This window comes from Moschus berezovskii, chromosome 27, assembly GCF_049115385.1.
Source record: "Moschus berezovskii isolate FMDL1 chromosome 27, NW_MosBer_1.0, whole genome shotgun sequence".
Taxonomy (NCBI): Eukaryota; Metazoa; Chordata; class Mammalia; order Artiodactyla; family Moschidae; genus Moschus; species Moschus berezovskii.
The window spans coordinates 6,197,089-6,219,075 of record NC_142486.1 but is presented as its reverse complement, the minus strand read 5'-3'; the positions used below and the strand labels follow the sequence as shown (position 1 = coordinate 6,219,075).

The window sequence follows — 21,987 nt, the reverse complement described above, 5'->3', positions numbered from 1 at the left end:
ACATCAGATGCTCAGTTAATGTCTGCGGAGTCAGTGCTCGGTGGCATTCCCAAAGACTTACCTCCAGCTGCACATCACCCGCTCACTTGCCATAGTAACCCTCCCTGCACAATCTCTAGCTCCCACCAACCAGGGGCAAGAGGGATAACAAAAACAGGTGTAAAAAAAAAAAGCGGAGCGCACTGAAATATAAGAAACCACCTCTAGGATCGTTAGTCTTTTAATATATTATTTCTGAAAAGAAAGGAATTAAAAAAAAGTTCCTGACATCTCTTCTGGGTGTTTTTTTTTTTTTTTAATTTAAATAAATACCCTGCCCGCCCGCCCCCCGACCCGAGAAAATTCCCCTCCTTCCCCATCATCCCGCCCATCCCTGGTGCTAGACCCTCACCCTGGAGCTAAATAAGATGCCCGGTTAAGAGCAGGCCAAGCTCACTACCCAATACTGGCGACCGGTAAATACTGTGAATGGGCCCTCTGGCCCTCCCGACTCCGACTCTCCACTCCCAGAGCCCCTCCCTTCTGCGGCTGCACTGCTCTCCAGACTCTCAAGTCTGTCCCTGGCTAGGCGGGGAGTGGACAGGGTGGGGAGGGCACAGCGTGGATGGCGGGGCCTCTGGGCACTGGGGAGAATGCCAACTTGGTTCCCTTTACTTGCCCGCGACTCCCCACTCCTTGTTCAGGAGTGGATCAGACAGGCCCAGAACTGCCCACTAGACCGAAATAAAATAATGACCACTTCCCCCACTCTCTAAAAGAGCCCCTTCCACCTCTCACTCTGTCCCTCGCTGACCCGCCCCCTTTCTCCCTGACCCTTCCCTCCTCCCCCATGCTGACCTGGGGCGGGGAGGTCTACTTTGCCCAGAGGGGACAGCAGCAGGAGGACCTAACTCCCAACTTCAAGCAACCCCTCCCTCACCTTTCTGGGGTTTGCGGCCTGGCACCCCAAGCCCGACGGGCCCAGCCGACTCCCCGTCTCTGGGGGGCGGGGGTTAGGGTGGAGGGCAGCGGGGGCTTCTCCCCGGCGGTTCTCTCTCACCTGGTCCTTCAAGCGTCCCTCTTTCGAGGCCAGTCTCCGGGAGAGTCGGGCGCCCCGCCCGCCCCTGCGCCCCGGCCCCCCGCCCCCCTCAGATGGCCGTGTCCCAGAGGACTGTGTGCTGCCGGCGGCAGGGCGGCGTGCCGGACTTGCGGGGCTCCGGCCCGCGCCGCCAGCTGGGGAGGATGGGCATGCTCTCCTGCTTGCAGAGGCCGCGGTCGGGCCGGTGGCGCGCCTTGATCTCCTTGCACACGCAGCGCTTGCGCTCGATCACCTCCAGCAGCTTGCCGTCGCGCTCGCGGGCGGGCTGGGGCGGCAGGGGCAGCGGCAGGGGCAGCGGCAGCGGCAGCGCAGGCTGGGTCTGCACCCCCTCCTCCCGCCACCGGCCCCCGACGGGGTGGGGCGGGGGAGGATGGAATGATGGGGGTCAAGGACCTCAGAGTCACCAGGCCCCGACCCCACCGCCAAGACCCCACCGAGATCAACGAGTGGCCCAGAAACGAGTCTTCTCTTGCCCCCAAGGTGTCTTTTCCTCTCCCCCTGCGCCCTGGTGCCAGGCAAGGCCTGTCTCCCCCAGGAAGGGCTTGCCTCTTAAAAAGCATCTTCCCAGTAGGATGAATTCTTCCACCGCGGGAACCTCTTTTTCTAAAGGCACCAAGGCCCATGTTGGCCAGTGGTGCCAGCCTGGCTACCCAGGTTCACCCCCACCCACTCGCTCTCCATCCATCCATCCTCGTCCCCGGTGAGTCTGTGCCAAGGCCCCAGCCTGACCTCTCGCCTTTCTTCCCACACCCGGGCCTTCTTCCCTACCTGCTCCTTCATACACACAAAAAAGCCCAAGCCCGTCTCCCTCCTCACCTGGCTCGGGGCATCCCTGGGCTGGCTGCAGGGCCGGGGGGTGTGGAGCGCGGCCTGCCGGACTCCGGAGGTGGAGGCGGAACGCCCCAGGCGGTAGCCTCCAGTGAAGTCTGAGGCAGAAGATTGAGGGGTGAGAAAGGAAGGGGGCGCCAGGTTCCCCTCCCCCAGTGCCCTGAGGACAGGAGGGGCCCCATCAGACTGACCCTAGCCTCATCCGAGGAGGGGATGGAGACCTGGTATTAGGAGGTAGGGCCCAGGCCCCAGGCCCCAGGAGATTCCCCCAGTCCACCCCATCTGTGTGCGGGGACAGACAGTGTCACCTCCGTTGCGGTGGCAGGCGGGGAAGGTCTGGCAGGGTATGGGCAGAGCCGTGCGGCCTCCTCCTCGGTCCCCTCCGTGGTGGATCCTGGCCAGCAGGCCCTCTGCCCCCTGGCTCCTCACTGGGATCCCTGATGCCATAGGGCCTCTGTCCTCACGCTCCACCTTGCCTAGACCCTCAGCACTGCCATTCCAGGCCCGGGCACCGTCCTCGATCTCTGCTGGGTGACAAGGAGAGCTCAGAAGCTGTACAATGGGAAGGGTCTTGCTGTCCCCCCAGCTACACGCACCACGACCTGGCCGGACCAGGACAAAGAATTGCCCTGTTGCAGGTCACAGCTGGGAAGGGAGGGCCCCGACATCACACTTCACACACACACACAGAAGGGACGCCAGTCCTGGCACCACCCCTGAGCTGAGAATTGTAGATATTCACTGCTGCCAAACCCTTTTCCCTGTTCAGAGGGGTCTCCCCTACCCCAGCTTTAACTTCACAACTCCTCCAGCCCCCTATAGGGTCAGAATGATCTCTGAAGCGGAGAGCAGCGGGGGCTTTTCCTTAGGAGAGGGGAGAATCCCAAATTCTGAGCTGGGAGAATGTGAAGGGGGGCCTTGGGGGAAGGGCTGCCTGTGAACTAAGCTCATCTCTGAGCCGGCCTGGCAGAGCATTGTGTTGCCAGGCAACCGTAGGGGCCTCCCTCTCCTCTCCCTCCTGTCTGGATGGGTTGCCATGGTAACAGCTGGGAGGCAGCTGTGTTTAGCTCCTCGTGTGCGCACACTCACAAACACACACACCCCTGCAGCCCAGAGGAGGGAGGGGCGGGGAGTAGAGCGGGACAGGACAGGAGGAGGAGACCAGATCCTGCCCCCTCCCCACTCCAGGTCTTCCTGCGCTGCCAGCGCACACATGCGGGGACCTCACCCCTTCAGTGTGCTGCATGCCCCCATCCTTCCGGTCTCCCAGAAAAGTTCCCAGTTGAGGACAATGGGCTCTGGCTTCCAAGTAACCCCTTCAACACCTCCCCAGATCATCACAGACATCCCCGGGCCCCTCCCCATTCCCCTCCCCACTCACTGTCCAGCTCTTTTGCCTTCCTCCCTCCATACAGGACCTTCCTCTGCAGAGCCCAGCCTGCCCCAAACGTCGAAGCACCCATCTCCTCTTCCTCCTCTGGCGTCCCTGCACTGGTGATGACGTGGGCACAGGAGATGCTGGCGAAGGCCCCCCCGTCGGTCCCTTGCTCTTGCAGCTGGATCTTGACCATGGGGGACGGAGCTCCCATCCCACAGCCCTTATTCAGCACCCCCCCAGCCTTGAGGCTCTCATAGGCAGGGGGTCTCTTGAGCCCAGCTGCTGCAGCTGGGTAGGTCCAGAGCGGGGTCAGGGGGCCTGTGGTTGGATCCGGAAGGCTGTGTGGGGAGGCCAGGCAGGCGCGGTGGTGGAGAACCCCAGCTGCTGCACCCAGAGCCCCGCTGTGGGGGCTGGACTTCCCGGGCACAGGGGGCCTCGAGCTGGTGCACAGCATCCCATGGAGGACTGCGATTTCCTTCTCCGTCTTTGGCTCCCCAGCACCCAGGGGTGGGCCGGCTGGCAGGACGGAGTGGGTGGTCACCTTGACTGCTGAGTACACCATGGTGTAAGACACGGCCTTGTCCTTGGGGGCGCCGGGGAGCAAGGCGGCTGGGGCAGGAGGGGCTGCTGGCACCCCTGCCGCCTTGGGGCAGATCATGCTATGGGAATTGGGGAGCTCCCGCTCCCCCCGGGGCTGGCCAGAGCCCTGGGGCGGCAATGGTGTTGAGTGGCTCCGGGCTCGGCCCGAGGGTCCCAGCAGCAGCAGGTTGGCAGCGGGAGGCGGAGGCGGTAGGGGAGGCGTCTCCCGCTCCCGGGCAGGCACTTGGGGAGCTGGGGTGGAGCCAGTGGGCTCCTTGGAGTGGCAGAGGACCGGTAGCCTTGAGACCCCATCGCCGGGGGTTCGGGAAGCAGACTTGGCTTGGGGGAAGGCCAGGAGCGGAGGCCTGTGCTGGAGGAGGTTAGGGAAGGGCGGGGGAATGTCACAAGGAGGGGTCTTGGTGGGCGTGCCATCCCTTCGGCTCGGCAGGGCTGAAGCTGGCCGGCGGTGGGTGTGGGGCTGAAGGGCGTGAGGCTGGTGTGGCGTGGAGGCTGCGGTCAGTGCAGAGGCCCCACTGGCCCGGCCTTCCCCGGCCTCCTCGGGCAGCGGGTACTTCATCTCCTCATAGATGGCCTCGCTCTCGTCCGAGTCCGAGTCAGCGCCAGCGGGAGGGGTCGGGCCCCCGCCCCCCAGGGGGGGCCCCGTCAGGCCTCCTCCACTCCGCCCTCCTCCCTTGAAGACATCGCCCACCATCTCGATGTACACGGGCTCTTCTTCCTGGGCGCCAGCCTCAGGGTCCCCGGCCACACAGGAGCCCCTGCTGAGGCGCTGAAGGGGCAGGTTCCCCCCTCGAGGGGAGGGGGCTGGGGGACAGGACTCATCGAAGCAGACCGACAGCTGGGTGTTGGGGCTTCGCCGGGGCTTCTGCGGAGGGACCTTCCGGCCGGACTCGCGGCCCTCGGGGGCTGGCTTCTGAGAGCCTGGGCAGGACGGGAAAGAGAAGGAGACACCAGGCTCTCAGTCGGGGAAGGAAACGGGGAGACCCGCTGTGGCTTCTTGACTCATCTACAAGGACATTTCTGCCTCTTCATTTCCCCCAGCTTTCCTCAACTCACAGCCCCAGTCGGTTCCTTTCCCACCAGTTGGCCTTGGCGCCTTCTAAAGTACTTTCCAGAGTCTGCAGCTCGCACCCTCAATTCTGCCCCAACCCTCAAGGCCCTTCAAGGCCACCCCTTTCCCAAGAACGAACTTTGCAAGGAGCTTTTCCTGCCCTTGAATGGTTCATCTCAGGCCCTTCCAAAAAAGAACCCCCCCACATCCCCCTCGAGAATGGAACCTTCCACTTCCTGGGTTCTTCCCTGAATGAACCCTCCAGGCAGGCCTCCCCTGGCCCGCAGTGGATCCTCCCGGTTCCCCCTTGCGGGGATGGCGGGGGGCGGGTGTCTCACCTGCTTTCTTGCTGGGGGGCGTCTCTGCCCCCGACCCCGCCATGCTAAGCTTGGTGCTGGGGTGCCTCCGGGGCTTGGCCGGGGGTCTTCGGGTGCCGCCGTCCTCAGTGAGGCCCCCGCCGCCGCCCCCAGGCCCGCCCCCCACACTGTCCATGCTGCCCACCGAGTGGCAGGACAGGGAGCGCGGGGCCATGGCGCTGCGGCAGGGGTGGGGGGTGTGCTCCTGGGAGGCGGGCATCGTCATGAAGCCCATCCTGAGGGAGCGGCGCAGCGAGGCGATGTCCCGCACGCGGACGCCCGGCCCTGGGCCAGCCCCGGGCCCCGCCGCCGGGCCTGCGGGAGCCACCTCCTTACTGGAGCTGGGGAGAGAAGACCCAGGGGGAGCAGGGGTCGGGCCTCAGGCCTGGGCCTTCCGCTCCTCTTCCATCTCAAGAGCGAGGAGGAGCGGTGGGCAACCCTGGGGCCTCCCAGGGAGGAGGGCGGGGGCCGGGGAGGGGATGGGGAGAGGTCCAATCCCTAGGCCTCGAGAAAGGGAAGGAGACCGGGGACAGGGATGAGAGAAGGGGTGAGTCCGTGTGCAGGGGAGCATCCCTGGAGCTGGCAGGCCCCAGCGTGGGCACCGCTCGCACACGTAGAGAAAGGCCGGCCTGGGCAGCACACCCCTGCGTGGCACATGCACCTGCAGCCCGAGCTCTGCTCCTTCTCCCTCTGACACGGGCCCACGCCCGGCCTCTGGCCTCCCCTCGCGTCCGGCTGCTGGTGCTGCGGCCTCCGCTCCCACACCGCGCGGGCGCCCCCTTTCCCAGGCCCAGGCTGTACCGCCCGCCGCATCATCAGAGAGCCTCCCCCGGCTGATCGCACTTTCCTCCCTGCCTCTCTCTCTTTCTTTCTTTTCCTCTCCCTCCGTTGTCATCCTCTCTCTGTTACCCTCCCAGGCTCACCCCAGTTCCCTTTCACTGTCCCTGAGCTTCTGTGTGAGTGAAAGGGGGGCGGCTGGCGGGGAAGAGGGGTGAGCCGCTGTGGGGTGGGCTCTCATTAGGGCCCTGTCTACTAACCCTTCATTAGGGAGAGATCACTGCAGTGATAGCTCTGATTAATCTAATTAACAACAAGAATTAAACTCCACAGTTTCGAGGGGGGAGAAGGGAGCAGGGAGGTGGCTCTGACTCAGGCTCCAAGAGGCTGTGCCATCAATGGAAGTGAAGAAGAGAAGGGAGCAAGATAGGAGAGGCCAGGCGCCAGGTCCCCGGGGGGATGAGGGCAGGGGGTGAGCAGTGGGGCGGAGCGGGGGTGGGGGGTGTCAGTTCCAAGTCCTGGCTCTTCTGCAGAGCTCAGCCTGCATGTCCCGCCCCCCCCCCACACACACAATCCTGTCACTGGGAAGGGGCCAAGTGGATCGTCTCTGGTGCCCCTCAAATGACTCCATCCTGGACCATGAGGGCAGCAGGGCCTGCCCCTTCCAAGGTCAGGTGACAGGGGAACCAAGAGCCAGCCCCACACTGTCAGAGAGGAGATCACAGGCCAGAGGTGATCAGGAGGGAGTAACCTGGGCTTCTGGGGATGGGCAAGAGCCAACAGGGGCCCCTGAGCCAGAAGCCCCTTCAGAGGCCAGGGCAGGGGCTGGAGCCAGGAGCCATGAGCAGAACAGAGACAGGACGTGTGCAATTCCAGCAATTCTGTACTGAGCGCAGACTCTGAGATCAGACTGATGACCAGGCTGCCGGGCTCAGGAAGGACAGGGAGGGATGTGGCCCGGCCCGGTTGGGGTGGGGGACAGCAGAGGTGGGACAGAAGAGGGGGCGCTCTGGGGCTGCAGCCTTACCTCCTCTTGGCCTCCTCTTCCTTGTGCTGCCTCCACTCCAGCTTGGTTTTTCGGTAGAGGAGGTTCATGTCGTGGGGCAGGAGGTGGGGGCTGGGGGGCCCTGCTCAGTGCCACCAGGCCCGGGGGGCGACCCTCCCTGGGTCCCGGATCCACTTGGTGGAGAGGGGAAAGAAAAAAAAGAAATATGTGGGGTGGGTCAGGGCCAGGAATGAATGAGAGAGAGAGAAAGGAGCAGAGATGTGACTCGGGTCCTCAGAGAGAGGAAAACAGATGGAGGCACAGAAAACCCAACTCCGCCTCCAGGACCCACAGACAGACAGATATGTATACAGAGTCACACACCCTGACAAAGGTGTTCAGAGCCACAAACACACACTCTGGAGTGATCAGACTGACACAGCTCCCCATCCTGTAAATCCAGCCTGATCCACCAGCCAGACAGGCCCCACGGACCTACAGCAGCCCTGCAGGCACACACACATTCAGACACACAAACCACCGGGTCACGGACCCATCTCTACAAACAGAGAACCAGACACATAAACTGACATAGGTAAACACAACCTAGAACAGCCAGACACATAGACATAAACACCCCGACACACCCACAGCACACACAGACCTCCAGATACACACGAATCGGCTGCACCGAACTGGATGTACCTCTAGACAAGGAGTTATGCCGGGGCCTACTTGGCTACACTGCACCCGGCCGGGGAAGGGGGAGACAGTAAGACTCCCTACCCACTCTTGGGACCTGAGGCTGGGGGGGGGTGTCATGGGGGCAGGGTGGGGAAAGGGTGGGAGCACTCTGAGTTGGGCACCTACAAGACCACCCATCCATGTCTTTCCATTCCCTGCCGACCCCCTCGCCAGACCTTTGCCTGGGCCTGGGCTTCTATCCACCCCTATTCCTGTACCCTGGCCCCTCAGCGACCGTCCCCGCCTCCCTCGCTGATGGCCCAAATCACCTTCCTCCTCCAGGATCTGGGAGGCTCCCGGCTACCTCCTCCTAGTCTCCGCCCCTCCCTCTCACCCGGGGGTCTCCAGTCTGGCCCCATAGCTACCTTCTGAGCTGCGGCCTCCATACCTGCTCTGGCTTCCCTTCCCCCAAACACACTCTCTTCTGCGCCTCCAGCCTCACCTCTCCTCCTAGGCGCCCCTCCTCACTGCCGTCCTCTCCCTTCCCTGTTTGTTCCAAACCTGGTCGGCTTCATCCCCCTCTCCATCCGAAGGCCCCAGGTTCCCGAGCACCCCTCCCCTTCCCCTTGTCCTGCTACCCTGGGTTTCTCCGTCTCTCGCCCCGCCACTCCTCCCTACCCCTTGTCCCCCCATCACACCTCCCCGCACCAAGCCTCCCCAATTTCTACATCACCGTACCTGGCCTGCCGGGCGCCGGCCCCCCCATGCCGGGCTCCGCCCGGAGCAGGAGGAGGGAGGAGGAGAGGCAGAGACCGGGGGGAGCCGAACAGGGCCCTGCCGCAGAGACAGCCCCGCCTCCGGGTCCGCCCCCAGACCCGCCCCCGGCCCCAAACCCACCCTTCCACACCCTCCAAGGACGGAGCGGGAGCGGCGGGGCCGTGCTGTGCCGCTAGGCTGGGGTGGGGGGCATGGAGCCAGCGGAGCCCGCGGGGGGCACTTGGAGGTTTGGGGGACCCGGAGCCAGCTCGTCCCCGCTTTGGGGCGTCCACTCCTCGCCGCCCCTCGCCCCTGCCCGGCCGGGCCGCGCTGGGTTCTGTGTCCAAGGCCCCGGCGGAACAATCGGGGGTGCGGGGTGCCGCGCGCAGCGGCGCCCCCCAGCGGCGGCCCGGGGCCTGCACACACGCGTGTACCCCGTGCGCCCGGCGCTCCCCGGGTGCGCACCCCGCGTCCGGCCGGGGCGAGGCTGCGGCTGCGGGGCCCGGAGTGCAGTGAGGCGGCGAGGCCGGCAGGGGGGGCCGGTTTCCGGGCGGAGGGGCTCTGAGAGTCGGCAGCCGGACCATCCGATCTTTGTCCAGCAGGGGGCGTGCTCCTTTGTCCGCGCGGCGTCTTCCAGCCGCCTCCCAGGTACAGGGAGGGCAGCGAAGCTGTTTCGCTGGGTGCTCACTCATCGCCTTATCCCTGCAGCTTCCCAGGAGTCCAGACCTTGTTTCACCACCTGGGCTAACGTTTTCTGCCCATCCGCCCCCATGGCCCAAGTCATTCTCCCAGTAACCTTTGACTCCGCCAAATCATGAATACAGCTTTGTAAGTTGTAAATTGCCCCACATTTAATAGAAGGCATTATAAATGCCCCTGGGAGAGTTAACACATCAAAATACATAACTATGGTTTCATGTTTACACACCTTGGTGTGAATAAACTTTTATCTATTCACTCAACAAACATTTCCACAAAAACCATCGATGTCCCTGGGACTGTAGACACAGAGGAGCCCAAGTTGATGCCGAGTGTCTGAGTTGGTGGGAAGGGGAGGATTCAAAGATAAGTTTGAATAGTTTGTAGCCAGTCATCGCGGAAGGAAGGAGGCTCTGGGGGCGGAGCCGCGGGGCTGTGTTGTGAATTTTGCCAGAGGGGAGAGAGTGGGGTGAGGGGTTGTGTGGGAGGCTGCTTCCTGGACCTCACCACTTGGGAGGCCTCGGGATCTGGCTGTGGTAGCGTTGTTGCCATGAAGAGAGAGAGGAGTGCAGATGCATGTTAACAAAGAGATAAAGAAGGAATATATAAACTGGGGGAAGGGGTTTTGTTTTGTTTTGCTTAAAGTGTGGTTAAAAATTTCCATGAGCTAACCTGAGGAAGGGAGGACCGGCCAGCTAGTCTCAGTGGCATCAAATGCTAGCTCTGAGGCAAGTAACCCAAGCCTCAGTTTCCTCAGCTTAGACACTGGAGCTCAAAACCCACCCCATGTCTGCCCTGGGCTGTTTTGAGAATCCATGAGCTAATTATGTGAAATGGACAAATATGAAGAATTCTAGTATGCTTGGAAAGGACGAACCTGGGAGTGACAGCAGATGTGGTCATTAAACTCTGCTTTTGCTGAAACAGTTCCCCTCAGAATGTTGCCAAGCATGTGAAAGTGAAAGTGTTCGTGGCTCAGTACTGTCAAGCACACAGTAGGCACTTAATGAGTGTGTGTGGATTCTCCATAGTGAGCAGGGGATGGGAAGGGAGAGAGGTGGAGGTGAGGGAAAGGGTCCGGGTTTGTGGCCAGCCAGGTTCCTCCTCCAGGCGGGCACATCTGTATGGGTGCTCATGTGTGAACAGCGGTTGGCAGAGAAAATGCAAGTCAGCACCTTCCTTAGCGCGTCTTCGTGGTTTCTCCCTAACTAGGGAGCCAGACAAGGACACACCTGAGTGAGAAGTGTCCCTGCGCCACCACTGACAGCCTTTCTGAACCTTCTGGGTCTCCATTTCCACATCTAACGAGAGGAACAGTGCGATGTTTGGGGTTTGATTCAAATACTCCAGCACAATACCACGAAAGATTTTGAGGGTATAGATGAAACAAGGTCGGCTGTGAGCTGAGAATTGTTGAAACTGCATCTCGGGGCCTTTAGGAGTTCCTTTGATCGTTCTGTCTACGTAGGGGCATGTTTGGACAATTGTCACAAAGATCCATTTGAAAAAATAAGAACAGGGGAGAAAAACGGTAGCTCCCTCGTTGGGTTACTGTGAAAGCCAGCGAAGATAGGACAAGAGCAGCTGCAGCAGCACCCTAACCATTTACTGGGCGCTGATGGAGTGGCAGGCACCCGGCGGAACCCTGGTTAAGTTCTTCCCCACTCCTCCGCGCGTCCGTAGGCCAATGGCAGCAAGTGCCTACAAGTAAGGGAATCCCTGACCTCCCCGCAAACTCCTCCCCCTTTCTCTCCGCCCTCCGCGGCCCCGCCCTCCGAGGAAGCGCTGGGCTGCGGCCCAGCAGGTGTGGGGTTAAGGCAGCCTGTCCCGGGGCCCCCGCAACAGCAGCAGCGGCAGCGGCAACTGCACCAGCAGTGGCGGTGGCAGACCTGGCCCCGGGCCAGCTGGCCGGGAGCCCCAGGAGCGAGAGAGGGCGGAGGAAGGGGAGGAAGAGGGGAAGGAGGAGGAGGAGGAGGAGGAGAGGAGCAGTCAGCAGGCCCGAGGAGGCAGGACTTCCTGGTGTGGGGGTTGTCAACAGCCCAGAGAGAGAAAGACCGAGAGGAGCGGAGGGAGACCCATCGGTGCCACGCGGGAGGAGACTTGCGAGGGCCCGTCGCCGCGACGACCACCGAGGCGGCAGCACCTGCGGGATCGGGGGGAGGGGGCTGAGCCGCCCCCCTCTCGCTTCAGTCGGCCGAGCCTGGGGACCTCAGAGGCCGCGCCTGAGCTCCGCCAAGGAGGCGGGAGTTCCTTCTTTTCTGGACAGCAAACTTTCCGCGGAGATGCCTTGCGGGGCGAGGTGCGGCCCCCGAAGAGAACCCGACAGCCTCTGATCGCCGCCTACGCGCCCCCCCACCCCCACCCCGAGCTGCTGGAGCCAAGGAGGCCCCGGGGAAGGGACAGTCCCACACCTTAGTCGGCCGGGACCCCCGGCCCAGCTCGGTGGCCGCCGTCGAGAGGTAGGGCTCTAGGCTGGGAGGAACACCGGGGCAGAGCCTGCCCGGGGGATGGGGGAGCTGGGGTGCGGGCTGTTGGGGGTGGTGCTGGAGGGGCGCTCGGAGGCCCAGCACAGGCCTCCCCGCGGCCTGGCCGGGCTGAGGAGCACTTCACCCCTGTTCACCCAGACCTTGGAGCCCTTGCTCTTGCAAGGACTTGGGTTCCCACGAGTTTGAATCCCAGGGAGAAATGCCCAACTTTGGGTCTGGGCTGCCTCTTCCTGCTCTCTGCTCCCGCCCGGATCTGCTCGGGTCTCTGTCATTTCTGTTCCCTCTGCTCGGCTCTCTGTCATTTCTGTCTTTGTCTTTGGGTGTCTGGCGGTTTCCCCTTCCTCCCCCATTCTGCTCCCCAGAGAGGAAGCCCCAGAGGTGTCCTGCCCACTGCTTTCTCACACACACACACACACTCTCTCTCTCTCTCCTCTTTCTAGTTTGCAAACTCAGCTCTGGAGTTCAGCAACGACAGCAGCAGGAAAAACCTGCCCCTGCCCCCCCACTCCCGCCGCCTCCCCTACCCTCTTCTCCCTTCACCAACCAGGCACCCCCCAGTTCCCGCAAGGCCCTCTTGCCATGTCGGACCCAGACATCCGCAGGGGCCCTGATGTCCCCGCCATGTGGCCCCCTTGCTCCAGGGGTGCCTGAGCCCCTTGAAGAGCCACCACCAGCCCCCTGCCCGCCTTGGCCCAGTCCTGAGCCCCAGGGACCATGAGTGGGGGCAAGAAGAAGAGCAGTTTCCAAATCACCAGCGTCACCTTGGACTATGAGGGCCCGGGCAGCCCAGGGGGTTCAGATGCCCCTGCCCTGCCAGGCCCCCCTGGACCACCGGCCCCTACCGGGCCATCAGCCCCAGCCCCAGCCCCCACTGGGCCCCCACCCCGCCTGCCCAATGGGGAGCCCAACCCCGAGCCAGGGGGTAAGAGCACCCCCCGGAACGGCTCCCCGCCGCCTGGGGCCCCCGCCTCCCGTTTCCGGGTGGTGAAGCTGCCCCAAGGCCTGGGAGAGCCTTATCGCCGAGGCCGTTGGACGTGTGTGGATGTTTACGAGAGAGACCTGGAGCCCCCTAGCTTCGGCCGGCTCCTGGAGGGTATTCGAGGGGCCTCAGGGGGCAATGGGGGCAGATCTTTGGATTCCAGGTTGGAGCTGGCCAGCTTGGGCTTGGGCGCCCCTACCCCACAGCCAGGCCTGTCTCAGGTCCCCACCTCCTGGCTCCGCCCGCCTCCCACCTCCCCTGGACCTCAGGCCCGCTCCTTCACTGGGGGACTGGGCCAGCTGGCAGTGCCAGGCAAGGCCAAGGTGGAGACACCACCCTTGTCGGCCTCCCCACCCCAGCAGCGCCCCCCAGAGCCTGGGACCGGGGATAGCGCAGGCCCTTCCCGGGCTGCCACACCTCTGCCCACCTTGAGGGTAGAAGCAGAGGCAGGAGGTTCCACAGCGGCATCAGCAGGGACCCCTCCACTGTCCCGTGTGAAGGATGGAGCCCTGCGGCTGAGAATGGAGTTGGTTGCTCCAGAGGAAATGGGACAGGTAAGAGCTGGGTTTCAGGGTTAGGGCAGACACCCGAGGGGTGGTGCTTGGTCCCCACTTCTATACTGATTTCTGCCTGCTCTCCGGTCACCTGTCTGTCAGATCAGACTGCCCGTCTTTTTCCTTCCTGCCATCTCTCTTGGAAGCCCATTCCTGCTCCTTACATGGCCCTTGTTTTCTGTCTTAGGCTCCCTTTTCCCCCATGTTTTGTCCTTTCTTTCTCTTTGGCCTTCCATGTGTTGCCTTTGACCTGAGTATCCATCTCCACATAGCCCAGCTTCGTCTGTCGTGGAGGTGTGGCCTCCTCACTTTGGCCTTCACCTTCTGTGTTGGTCTCACTTCTTCAGGCTTTGAGGGTGGAGGCCCCAGGCAGGGCTGGGATAGTTGGGCCTCTGGAAGCTGCTGAGTTTGAGGGAGAAGAGAAAAAGTAGACACTCCGCTGTAAATCTCTCCTCTGCAGTCCCCTCTCCAGCTGGGCAAGGGGATCTTCTTTCTTTTCACTAGCCACCCTCCCAGCCCCATCTCTAGCTTCATCCCAAGACATTGAAGAATTGGGTGGAGGTGAGGGAACCTGTTGCAAGGATGGGCCCTGGGCTGGTTTGTCCTTTCTACCCCCAGCTGTCTGAGCCTCTCCAAGATCAATCACTGGGGGTGGCCACCGCGGAGCGGGAGAGAGGTGGGAGGCGGCCGAACAAGAGCTCAATCCTTTGCTCATTCTGCTTGCTGCCTCCAAAAGAGGAACAAGTCTGGGCTGGGAGGCAGGATGCCTGGGTCCTTGGGGGTGGGAGGGGTGGGCAGCTGAGGGGGTGTTGGATGCATCTGTCCTGAAGGAGAAAATAACACCTTGGACGCAGGACGAAAGGCAGGGAGTGTGAGGATGAGAACTTTTCCCCTTCCTGGCCTTGGGCACAAACCACAGTATAAAAATAACCTGAGACTGTGTGTCTGGGCCTTGTCAGGACCGGTCAGGACCGGCTCCCCCCACCCCCTCCTGGCCTCAAACTCACATCTCTCATGCCACCCCCCCCACTATTCTTGAGTTCTCTCATTCAGTTCCTAGCCCAGGGAAGAAGATGTGTGTCCTTACTGGTCCCTCTCCCCACACACGTCCAAAGCAAGCCCCCTTTGCCCCTAGCCTCGGCTCTGTCTGTCCTTAAGCCCTGCCTGAGCGTCCCTGGGGCCTGCCCCTCTCGCCTCTGTGCCCCCAGCTCCCTTCCTTTCCCCACTCCCTGATCTCTTCCTGTGTGCGGGTATCCATGCTGCTGTTTCCTTGCTCCAAAGTCTGTCTCCATCTCCAGTCCCCCCATGCCTCTTCTCCCTGGGTTGCTTCTAACAGGGGCCTGAAGGAGGGCCGGGGGCACCACATGGGCCCCCTTCCTCTGTTTAGTGCGGCCAACCACCTTGGACTCTCTGTTCTTGACTTTTCCGAGAAGCTGGGGCCTCCTGGGGCCTCACAGAGGCGTCTTGTTCCTGTGGCCCCCGCCCTTTTGCAGCCACCTCTAGCGCCTGTTGGGCTGTGTGGGTCCACGCCCAGGCTCCACCTCCATCCGTCTCTGCAACTTCTCCCCCCACCAGCCCCCGAGAGCCAAGCTCAGGAGCAGAACTTCACCTGAGTCCCTAGAAGTTTGAGAGGCGAGACTAAAATGGGCAGAGGAGGGGTGAGCGGGGAGGAGGCGGAGGACCAGTTTCTAAGGATTCATTCATTCTACAAATAGCTATTGAACAAACTATAAGCTCTGCCCTCTGGAGCTTACCTTCTAGCATCAGAGAAGCAAAAATAATTTTATTTTAGATAATAGTAGGGACTATTAAAAAAAGAACAGTTTAGTGGAACTCACGAGTCAAAGGATGCAGAAATGCCCCTCTGAGGAAGTGACGTTTTAGTCGCCTTAAGAAGTCAGGTGACAGAAGGCACACTCTCTGACTAGCCTCTGATTAGGGGTCCTGGCTTAGGTGGAGGAAGGGTACTGGAGGGCAGACCAGAGCCCCTCTGATACCCCATGAGCAACTTTTTGGAAGCCAGTCAACTCAGTCCTCAGGATGGTCTGTTTCCCTTGCCTCTAGTACCTGCCCAGCGCCTTCCCCAGAGCCAGGGGAAAGGAGGTCTGTGGGGGAAGGACGCCTGTGTCCTCAGAGGACAGAGGGGAGGTGTGGGGAGAGCTGGAGAGGGAGGGAAGACTACTGGGCAAGTTGTAAGGTGGCTGGATCCTTTCTCTTGCTCAGGGTGACAGTTCCTACCTGTCTGTCTACAGGTGCCCCCGGTCGACTCTCGCCCCAGCTCCCCAGCCCTCTACTTCTTCCCTGATGCCAGTCTGGTTCACAAGTCTCCAGACCCCTTTGGGACAGCGGCTGCCCAGAGCCTCAACTTCGCCCGCTCCATGCTGGCCATCAGTGGCCACCTGGACAGCGATGATGATAGGTAGGTGGGCTCTGGCTCCCCCCACACCCAGCACCTGGGGTAACTGCTGGGAAACTGTCTGGTAGGTGTCCTTCCCCCCAGCTTGAACTTGGAGAGGACTTCTTAAACAGAGAAGCCCGGCCTCGGCATGAAACTGGGCAAAGCTGATTTGAGACCTACTCCCCTCTCTGTGGAGAGAGCTGGGTGGGACTCCCTGGCTTAAGACTGTCAAATTGTAGACTTTTTTTTGAGTTTGAAGGGAGTCATTGTTGTCAAATTCCAGAGCTCTTGCAGATTTAGCGATCATCTGGCCAACCCTAAGAATTTACTGGCAACTGTGCAGGAGACCAGAATGGGGAGTTGGTCTCTTCCCCATTCCCTCCTCCCTCCCAAGGGCAGTGGGACTCCTGGCTATAGAGGTGACATCCTCAGACTCCATGCAGACTACTTTAGGGTCCCGGGACCTCTGGTACCAAGAAAGCAGGTCCCTAAGTTTCTCTGCACTAGGATCACCCTGGGCTCTGAGCCCTTCCCAGAGGCCAAGGCCAAGCCCGAGCCATGGAGAGGCTGGCTGTCAGTCACAGGGAAGGCACAGGAGAGCAGGATCTGCTGGGGTTTGCCTTTCAGGAGAGAGTGTCCTGTTCATGACACGGTGGGCAGAACTTCCTGTTTTGAGGGCCAGGTTTCAACATAGGAATGTCAGCAAACCGAAAGGGGAGGGACGAAATGGTGAGTCAGGTGGTCAAACGGCTGCCTTCTGGCTGTGGACTGACAGGAGCCCAGGAGAGGGGCCAGGGAGTCGCCACTTTCATTTTGGAGGGAGGAGTGGGACTTTCTGTTTGAAGCCCTTGGGGGCAGGGACTTCCTGTTTGGAGGCCACCAAGGGGCAGGGCATTGTGGGTGCCAGGGGACTTGTTCCAGAGGGGAGTCTCTCCTTCCTGACTTGCGCTCAAGTGGTGCCCCACTCCCCTTGAATCAGGGACTGAGTGTTTGAGATGGGGGCAGAGAAGAAAGAGAAGGTGATAGCCGATGGGACGGAGGGGTGAGGGGTCTGCTGGGGGTACCTGGAGAAAGAGGGACAGAGCAGGGGTGGGCCAGGCTGCCTCTGGGTTCCCTCCTCTAGGGAATGAGTGAGGTGCGAGGTCGGCTGGGAGGGTCACCTGCCCCCATGGCTGCTATTCTCAGCGCTTCCCACCCGCTCCCCCTCCTGCTCCCACTTGGGAGGTTTGCTGGCACGGAGGGCTCCCTTTCCTCCTCCACCTCTGTTGATTTCAGAGGCCAGCCTCCTACTTTCTCTTAGCGAGTTCTGCTTCCAGAAGCCTCCTGAGCTCTATTCTTTTGGGCTGTTCCTCCCTCCCTTCCTCCCACTGTCCCACCCCCTCAAACACCCCAGTCTGACCGGTCTGCCTCCCAACCTCCACTTTACCCTGCTGAGCTCCAAGCCTCTGGGGCTCAGGCCCAGCCCAGCCCCTCCTGCTCCACCCTGCTGGGCCAGCGGGTTTGGGTTGGGCTACCTCCTTGGCCCCCTGGAATGGGGCGTGTAGCCCCTACCTCATTTCTTTGGTGTGCCTGGAGCTGGCAGAACAGGGTATATGAGTGGCAAGGGGGCTCCCTTTTGATTAGGGAGAGTGGGATAGCATATTAAGTGCCTGAATCCCAGGTGGCGAGTTGGGGGTGCCTGACCATTCTAGAAATCTGGGGATGGGAGGACAGAGGGTGCATGGTGAAATCAAGCTGTTCACGTGCTCCTGGGTTGCGAGAACCTTCCTGCCCCAACAGGGCCTAGAGGTTGAAAAGTACTTGAATAAATGGATGGATCAATGGATGAGGGGATAGGTGGATGGTTGGGTAGATGGCCAGCATGGGGGATCTGAGCATTACAAGGAATAAATTCTAGGAACTCAGGAAAGAAATGGTGCATTTGTTTATCTAGTGCTTCCTTGGGGTCAGGTGCTACTTCTTATCTCACATAATTCTAAGAGCAACTCCATGATCCCTCTTTCTAGATGAAGAAAACTGAGACTCGGAGGAGGGAGGTTTTAGAAACTTGTCCAAAGTCACCCTGCTAGTAAGTGGCAGGCCTGCTGTCCGAGTCTGGGTTGGCCTCCAAAGCCACTTTCTCTCCACTCTCCTCCTGAAATGCCTGTGTCCCAAGAGGAGAGGCGGAGACAGCCATCTCTGGGATGCCCTTTCTCTCCAGAACAGAGGCAGAGACGGCTCTCCCAATCCGGGCGAGGAGCCATCCTCCGCTCCCCGGCCTGGCCCCACCCCAGAGGCACCACAGATCTGGGAGGGAGTATAGACAGGGCAGCCGGATGCCACTTCGTTGGCCTCTGGCCCAGCCCCTGGGGGCTCCTCAAAACATGGTGAGGAAGCAGGGCTGGCCCTTGTCCTCAGATCAGAACCCCTCCCCCCACTCTCCTCGGTGTCCAGTTTCTTCCTCTGATCCTCATTTTGAGGCTGTTTCGTTTGACCTTCAAAAAGGAGGACTAGCCTCTACCGCTATCCTTGCCCCAGGACTTAAAAGTCCTGCAGGGCCAGAGTCCGCTGTTATGTACTGCACAACTCCAGGGAGCGCCACTCACGCCTGAAGTCATGACAGTTTTTGAGAAGATGGCGACAAGTGTCTTGAAAGATTTTATTCTGACTCCCACAAAGTTGCTTTGGGGGCTTGTGGTGAAGGCTGATCCCATCCAGTCAACTTCAAGCTTCCCACTCCAGACCCTAATCAGGAATTCCAGCACAGTGCCAACGGTCCCTCACTCGGGGGTTCTCAAAGGGAGGGCTTGGGTTGCCAGAGTCCTGGTCCCTTGAAATGCTAATATTAGAAACTGCCAGTGGAAAGTGCTGTCAATACCTCTCCAGCACTAGACAAACAGGAGATAATCATCTATCAGCCAGCAAATGTTTATTGTTGTATTTTTCCTTTATTTCTGGCAAGAAGGAACAACTTACTTGGCATCTTTACCGAGCATCCGCCAGGCAAGGCTAGTGTTCCTATTCCTGCGGATCTGCCCTCTTTGGTCTCTGTGTGTCTGTGTGTTCTGGTGGGGGTGGGAGGAGGTCATTGGTGGCTTAGTCTCCACTCAGGTGTCTTGGTTTGAAACACCTTGAAAACCGCTTAGATGCTCCAGCCGGCAGGCCCTTCCTCTGCTCTTAATCTTGTCCTCTCCCCGCAAACCCCGAGTGTCCCAGATGTCCTTCCCCCACCTCACCCTATCCTGCCCTTGCGGGCCTGGTCACCCTGTTGGTTACTCCACCTGTCAGCGGCTTCCGCACCCAGACCTTGGATGGGAAATGGAAAATTCCCAGTGCCCTCGTGCTCTCTTCCTGGCTGCAGGGCCCCATGCAAGGGTCACCTTGGGCTGAGTGCTAATTCCCCCCACGGGGAACCAAGTTGGAACTGACAACCAGGAGAGAGGGCTTGTTGACAAGGGAGCACAAGGGCGAGGCATTCAGCATGTCGGGGTATTGGGACCACCTTTCCCTGAGAGGGGCGAAGCTGGGGGCCAGAGGTCAGGATCGGTCTCCTGCGGTACTGGGGTAGGGCTGGGTGTGGGTGGAGGCCTGAGGCAGCTGAGGCAGAAGCCTGACAGGGCAGGTGGTGAGCCACGGGGTGAGGAGAGGGAGCCTTTGAGGAGAGGTCAGGGCGCAAAGGACAGTGCAGGCCCTGAGCCATGGAGAGACCAGCTTGGGGGAGAGCCAGATTCTGGGACCCAGAGCCTGGCCCTGGGGACCATTGAGCCAGGCTTGAGTCGACCTCTGGTGGCCACATAATAAACTGCAGCCAGACCTGCTCTCCCCTCCCTGCCGTCAACTCCCAGGAATCTTCAAAGCACCTGCACCTCTTCCCCAGGATCCCACCTCCAGCCTCCCCTTCCCTCCTCTTCTTAAGCTCTCGCTCCCTCCGAGATCCCAGATAGCAGACCCGCGTTCCAGGTCCATAGGCTGGTACTCGTCTTTCAGGCTCTTTCTGTTGCCGTGGTAACCTTTCCCATTCCTCCTCACCCTCACCGTAGGAGGTGTGGGGCACCCTCTGGCTGGGCCCCAGGGGCCACCCCTGATGTGGCCTTCCTGCTTCAGGGAGGCGCTTCTAGTCCAAGGAAGACGACATGCACATCAGAGACGCCCCCCCGACCCCATCACCTCCACTCCCTTTCTCATCTCCCAGCCGAGAGCAGCTGAGGCCTTGAGGGAGGCCAGTGTTCACCCGGAGCGGGCAGGATGGGGTCAGAGGTGGGAAGAGGCCTCCTAGGGCCAGGCTCCCCCTTCGCACCCTTCACAGCCCTCCCTGACCCAGGCTTCTGGCCCCGCAGCCCCTCCCCCGGCCCGGCCCACTAGCTGACTGTCCTCAGCTGGCCCCCTCCCCTCCGCGCTGGGGCTGGTGCCAGGGTGAGAAGGGGACACTGGCACTGACCATGCCTGGGAATTCCCGCCCACCATGGAGCCGGCGGGAGGGGGTCCCCGTGTCCCTGAGGAGCCAATAGCAGCCCGGCTTTGCCCTGGGGGGTGGCGTATATCTTTCACGCCAGCACCCCCTAAGCACTGTCTCCCTTCTGCCTGCCTGGCACCAGCCAGACTTTGCTCTGCCCGGGGGGCTTTGAGCCCCCCAGGCGGTCCTTCTGCTGCAGCCCTCTCCCTCTGGGGAGGCCTAAGGACCCTTTCCCCTCTGGCATGGCCCAGCCAGGGGTCTCTGTCAAGTCCCTGGTGTCCTCCTATGAGACCCGAGTGGTGGGGATGGCTCCGGCACCTCCCCGGAAAAGGGGCTGTGTCTCTTCTCCTTGCTCCCCTCGGGGAGCGTCCCCCATCCGAGGGGCATCTGGACCCCCACCCCACCGGGGCCTAGGGGGGCCTGGGCAGCGGCCCTCACCCCGCCGGGGGATGGACAAAACCCTCCTGTCCCTGATTCTCTACTGTCACAGGTACAGGCAGGGGTCTGGGCGGGAGGCTGCGGCGAATGGGGCTCGTGGAGGAGGCCAGAGCCCACGCGGAGGAAGCACCTGGAAGACAGTGGGCTGGGCTGTCCAGACACCTGGCCTGGCACCTCTTCCTTCTCCTCACGTCTTGTCTCCCTGTGTCTCTCCAGTGGCTCCGGAAGCCTGGTTGGCATTGACAACAAGATCGAACAAGCCATGGTAAGAGAAGCCATCTTGATCCCAGCAGGTCCGGTCCGCGTGCTGATGCCCAGGCCCCGGCCCCGAAGCTCCATCCCCTCCGTTATTAGGGATATACTGACTCCCAGCTGCTCGACCTGCTCCCAGCTGGGTTCCTTTGGATCCTCCACCTCCTCTTGTCTCCCCATGAACCCTCGACATACCTCGGTTCCTAGCCTGCTCCAGGCCCCCATCTCTGTCTTTGAGCCCTGACCTTGCCTCTGTCCAGCATTCTTACCCACCCCCGTCCCGCACACCCTGTTCCTTCCCTTTCTGACTTCTTCCCCAACATTCCCCCATCATCTGGGAGCAGGGGCATCTCTTAACACCCACCTCCTCAAGGCACCGGGCAGGGGCTGAGGGTGGGGTGGTGGCCGGGGACCCCTGACGCTTCTTTGCCGGTCCCTGGACCCCCCAGGACTTGGTGAAGTCCCACCTCATGTTTGCGGTCCGGGAGGAGGTGGAGGTGCTGAAGGAGCAGATCCGGGACCTGGCGGAGCGGAACGCGGCGCTGGAGCAGGAGAACGGACTGCTGCGTGCCCTGGCCAGCCCCGAGCAGCTGGCGCAGCTGCCTTCCTCGGGGGTCCCCCGGCTTGGACCCCCAGCGCCCAACGGGCCCTCAGTCTGAGCCTCCCTTCCCTCACAATGTGCCTTTGCGGGGGCCACCACAGCTGCTAGGCTTTGTGCCAGCTGCCTGCCCCCTCTTCCTATGCAGCTTTAATGCCCCCTGATCCCCAGGGATGGGAGTCGAAGGCTGAGAAGGGGCCTGGCTCCACCCTTCCTTGGTGTCCCTGCAGTGCCCGGGGACTGGGCTGGGGCATCCCTGCACATTGACGGAGGAGGGAGGGCATCGGGACGGGACATTGGATGGAGTCCCCCTCCCCCCTTCCCAGCTGTCAGTGTCCCGGGGACCCCCGGTGACAGATGGCTGGGGGAGTTGGAGGCTCCCTGGCAGCCGTCCCCACCTTGTTCCCTGGAGTGTGCCCCGCCTCCCCTGCCAGGAGAGGGGGGACAGACAGTATATCTGGAAGTTCTGGGATTCAGGTTGTTATTGAAATAATAATTATAATTAAAAAATCCGAAGAAACTTGAATCTGGAAGTTGGCATCTTGTTGCTTGCGTCCAGATGCGGGACCAGCACCACCAGTTTCCATTTGTGGGAGAAAAACTGAGGCTGTGGGCTCCTCTGACGCTCTCGCCCGGGCGGGGGAGGGGAAAGGTGGCTCAG

At 61.3% G+C, this 21,987-nt stretch overlaps 2 protein-coding genes across 2 annotated transcripts; one reads left to right on the top strand and one right to left on the bottom strand.

The window, feature by feature from the left end:
- Window positions 1-360: 360 nt before the first annotated feature.
- On the bottom strand, window positions 361-8,611 carry NYAP1 (neuronal tyrosine phosphorylated phosphoinositide-3-kinase adaptor 1). The gene is made up of 7 exons (XM_055410187.2): window positions 8,473-8,611; window positions 7,093-7,244; window positions 5,271-5,629; window positions 3,288-4,802; window positions 2,215-2,430; window positions 1,895-2,004; window positions 361-1,397 (listed from the first exon to the last, which is right to left on the bottom strand). The coding sequence occupies exons 2-7, from the start codon at window positions 7,158-7,160 to the stop codon at window positions 1,128-1,130; spliced, it is 2,538 nt and encodes an 845-aa protein (XP_055266162.2). The 5' UTR covers window positions 7,161-7,244; window positions 8,473-8,611; the 3' UTR covers window positions 361-1,127.
- Window positions 8,612-10,972: 2,361 nt separating this feature from the next.
- Window positions 10,973-21,852, top strand: TSC22D4 (TSC22 domain family member 4). Its single transcript, XM_055410188.2, has 5 exons — window positions 10,973-11,648; window positions 12,116-13,208; window positions 15,461-15,627; window positions 20,693-20,741; window positions 21,178-21,852. The coding sequence occupies exons 2-5, from the start codon at window positions 12,390-12,392 to the stop codon at window positions 21,385-21,387; spliced, it is 1,245 nt and encodes a 414-aa protein (XP_055266163.1). The 5' UTR covers window positions 10,973-11,648; window positions 12,116-12,389; the 3' UTR covers window positions 21,388-21,852.
- The last annotated feature ends 135 nt before the right edge of the window (window positions 21,853-21,987 follow it).

Excerpts from the sequence above, each read along its gene's own strand:
- NYAP1 (XM_055410187.2), bottom strand. The coding sequence starts at position 7,160 with ATGAACCTCCTCTACCGAAAAACCAAGCTGGAGTGGAGGCAGCACAAG. Across the intron at positions 5,630-7,092 it reads GAAGAGGAGGCCAAGAGGAG|CTCCAGTAAGGAGGTGGCTC; the intron begins GTAAGGCTGCAG and ends TTCTCTCCCCAG. Across the intron at positions 4,803-5,270 it reads GCCCCCCAGCAAGAAAGCAG|GCTCTCAGAAGCCAGCCCCC; the intron begins GTGAGACACCCG and ends CGTCCTGCCCAG.
- TSC22D4 (XM_055410188.2), top strand. The coding sequence starts at position 12,390 with ATGAGTGGGGGCAAGAAGAAGAGCAGTTTCCAAATCACCAGCGTCACC. Across the intron at positions 13,209-15,460 it reads CTCCAGAGGAAATGGGACAG|GTGCCCCCGGTCGACTCTCG; the intron begins GTAAGAGCTGGG and ends GTCTGTCTACAG. Across the intron at positions 15,628-20,692 it reads CTGGACAGCGATGATGATAG|TGGCTCCGGAAGCCTGGTTG; the intron begins GTAGGTGGGCTC and ends GTGTCTCTCCAG.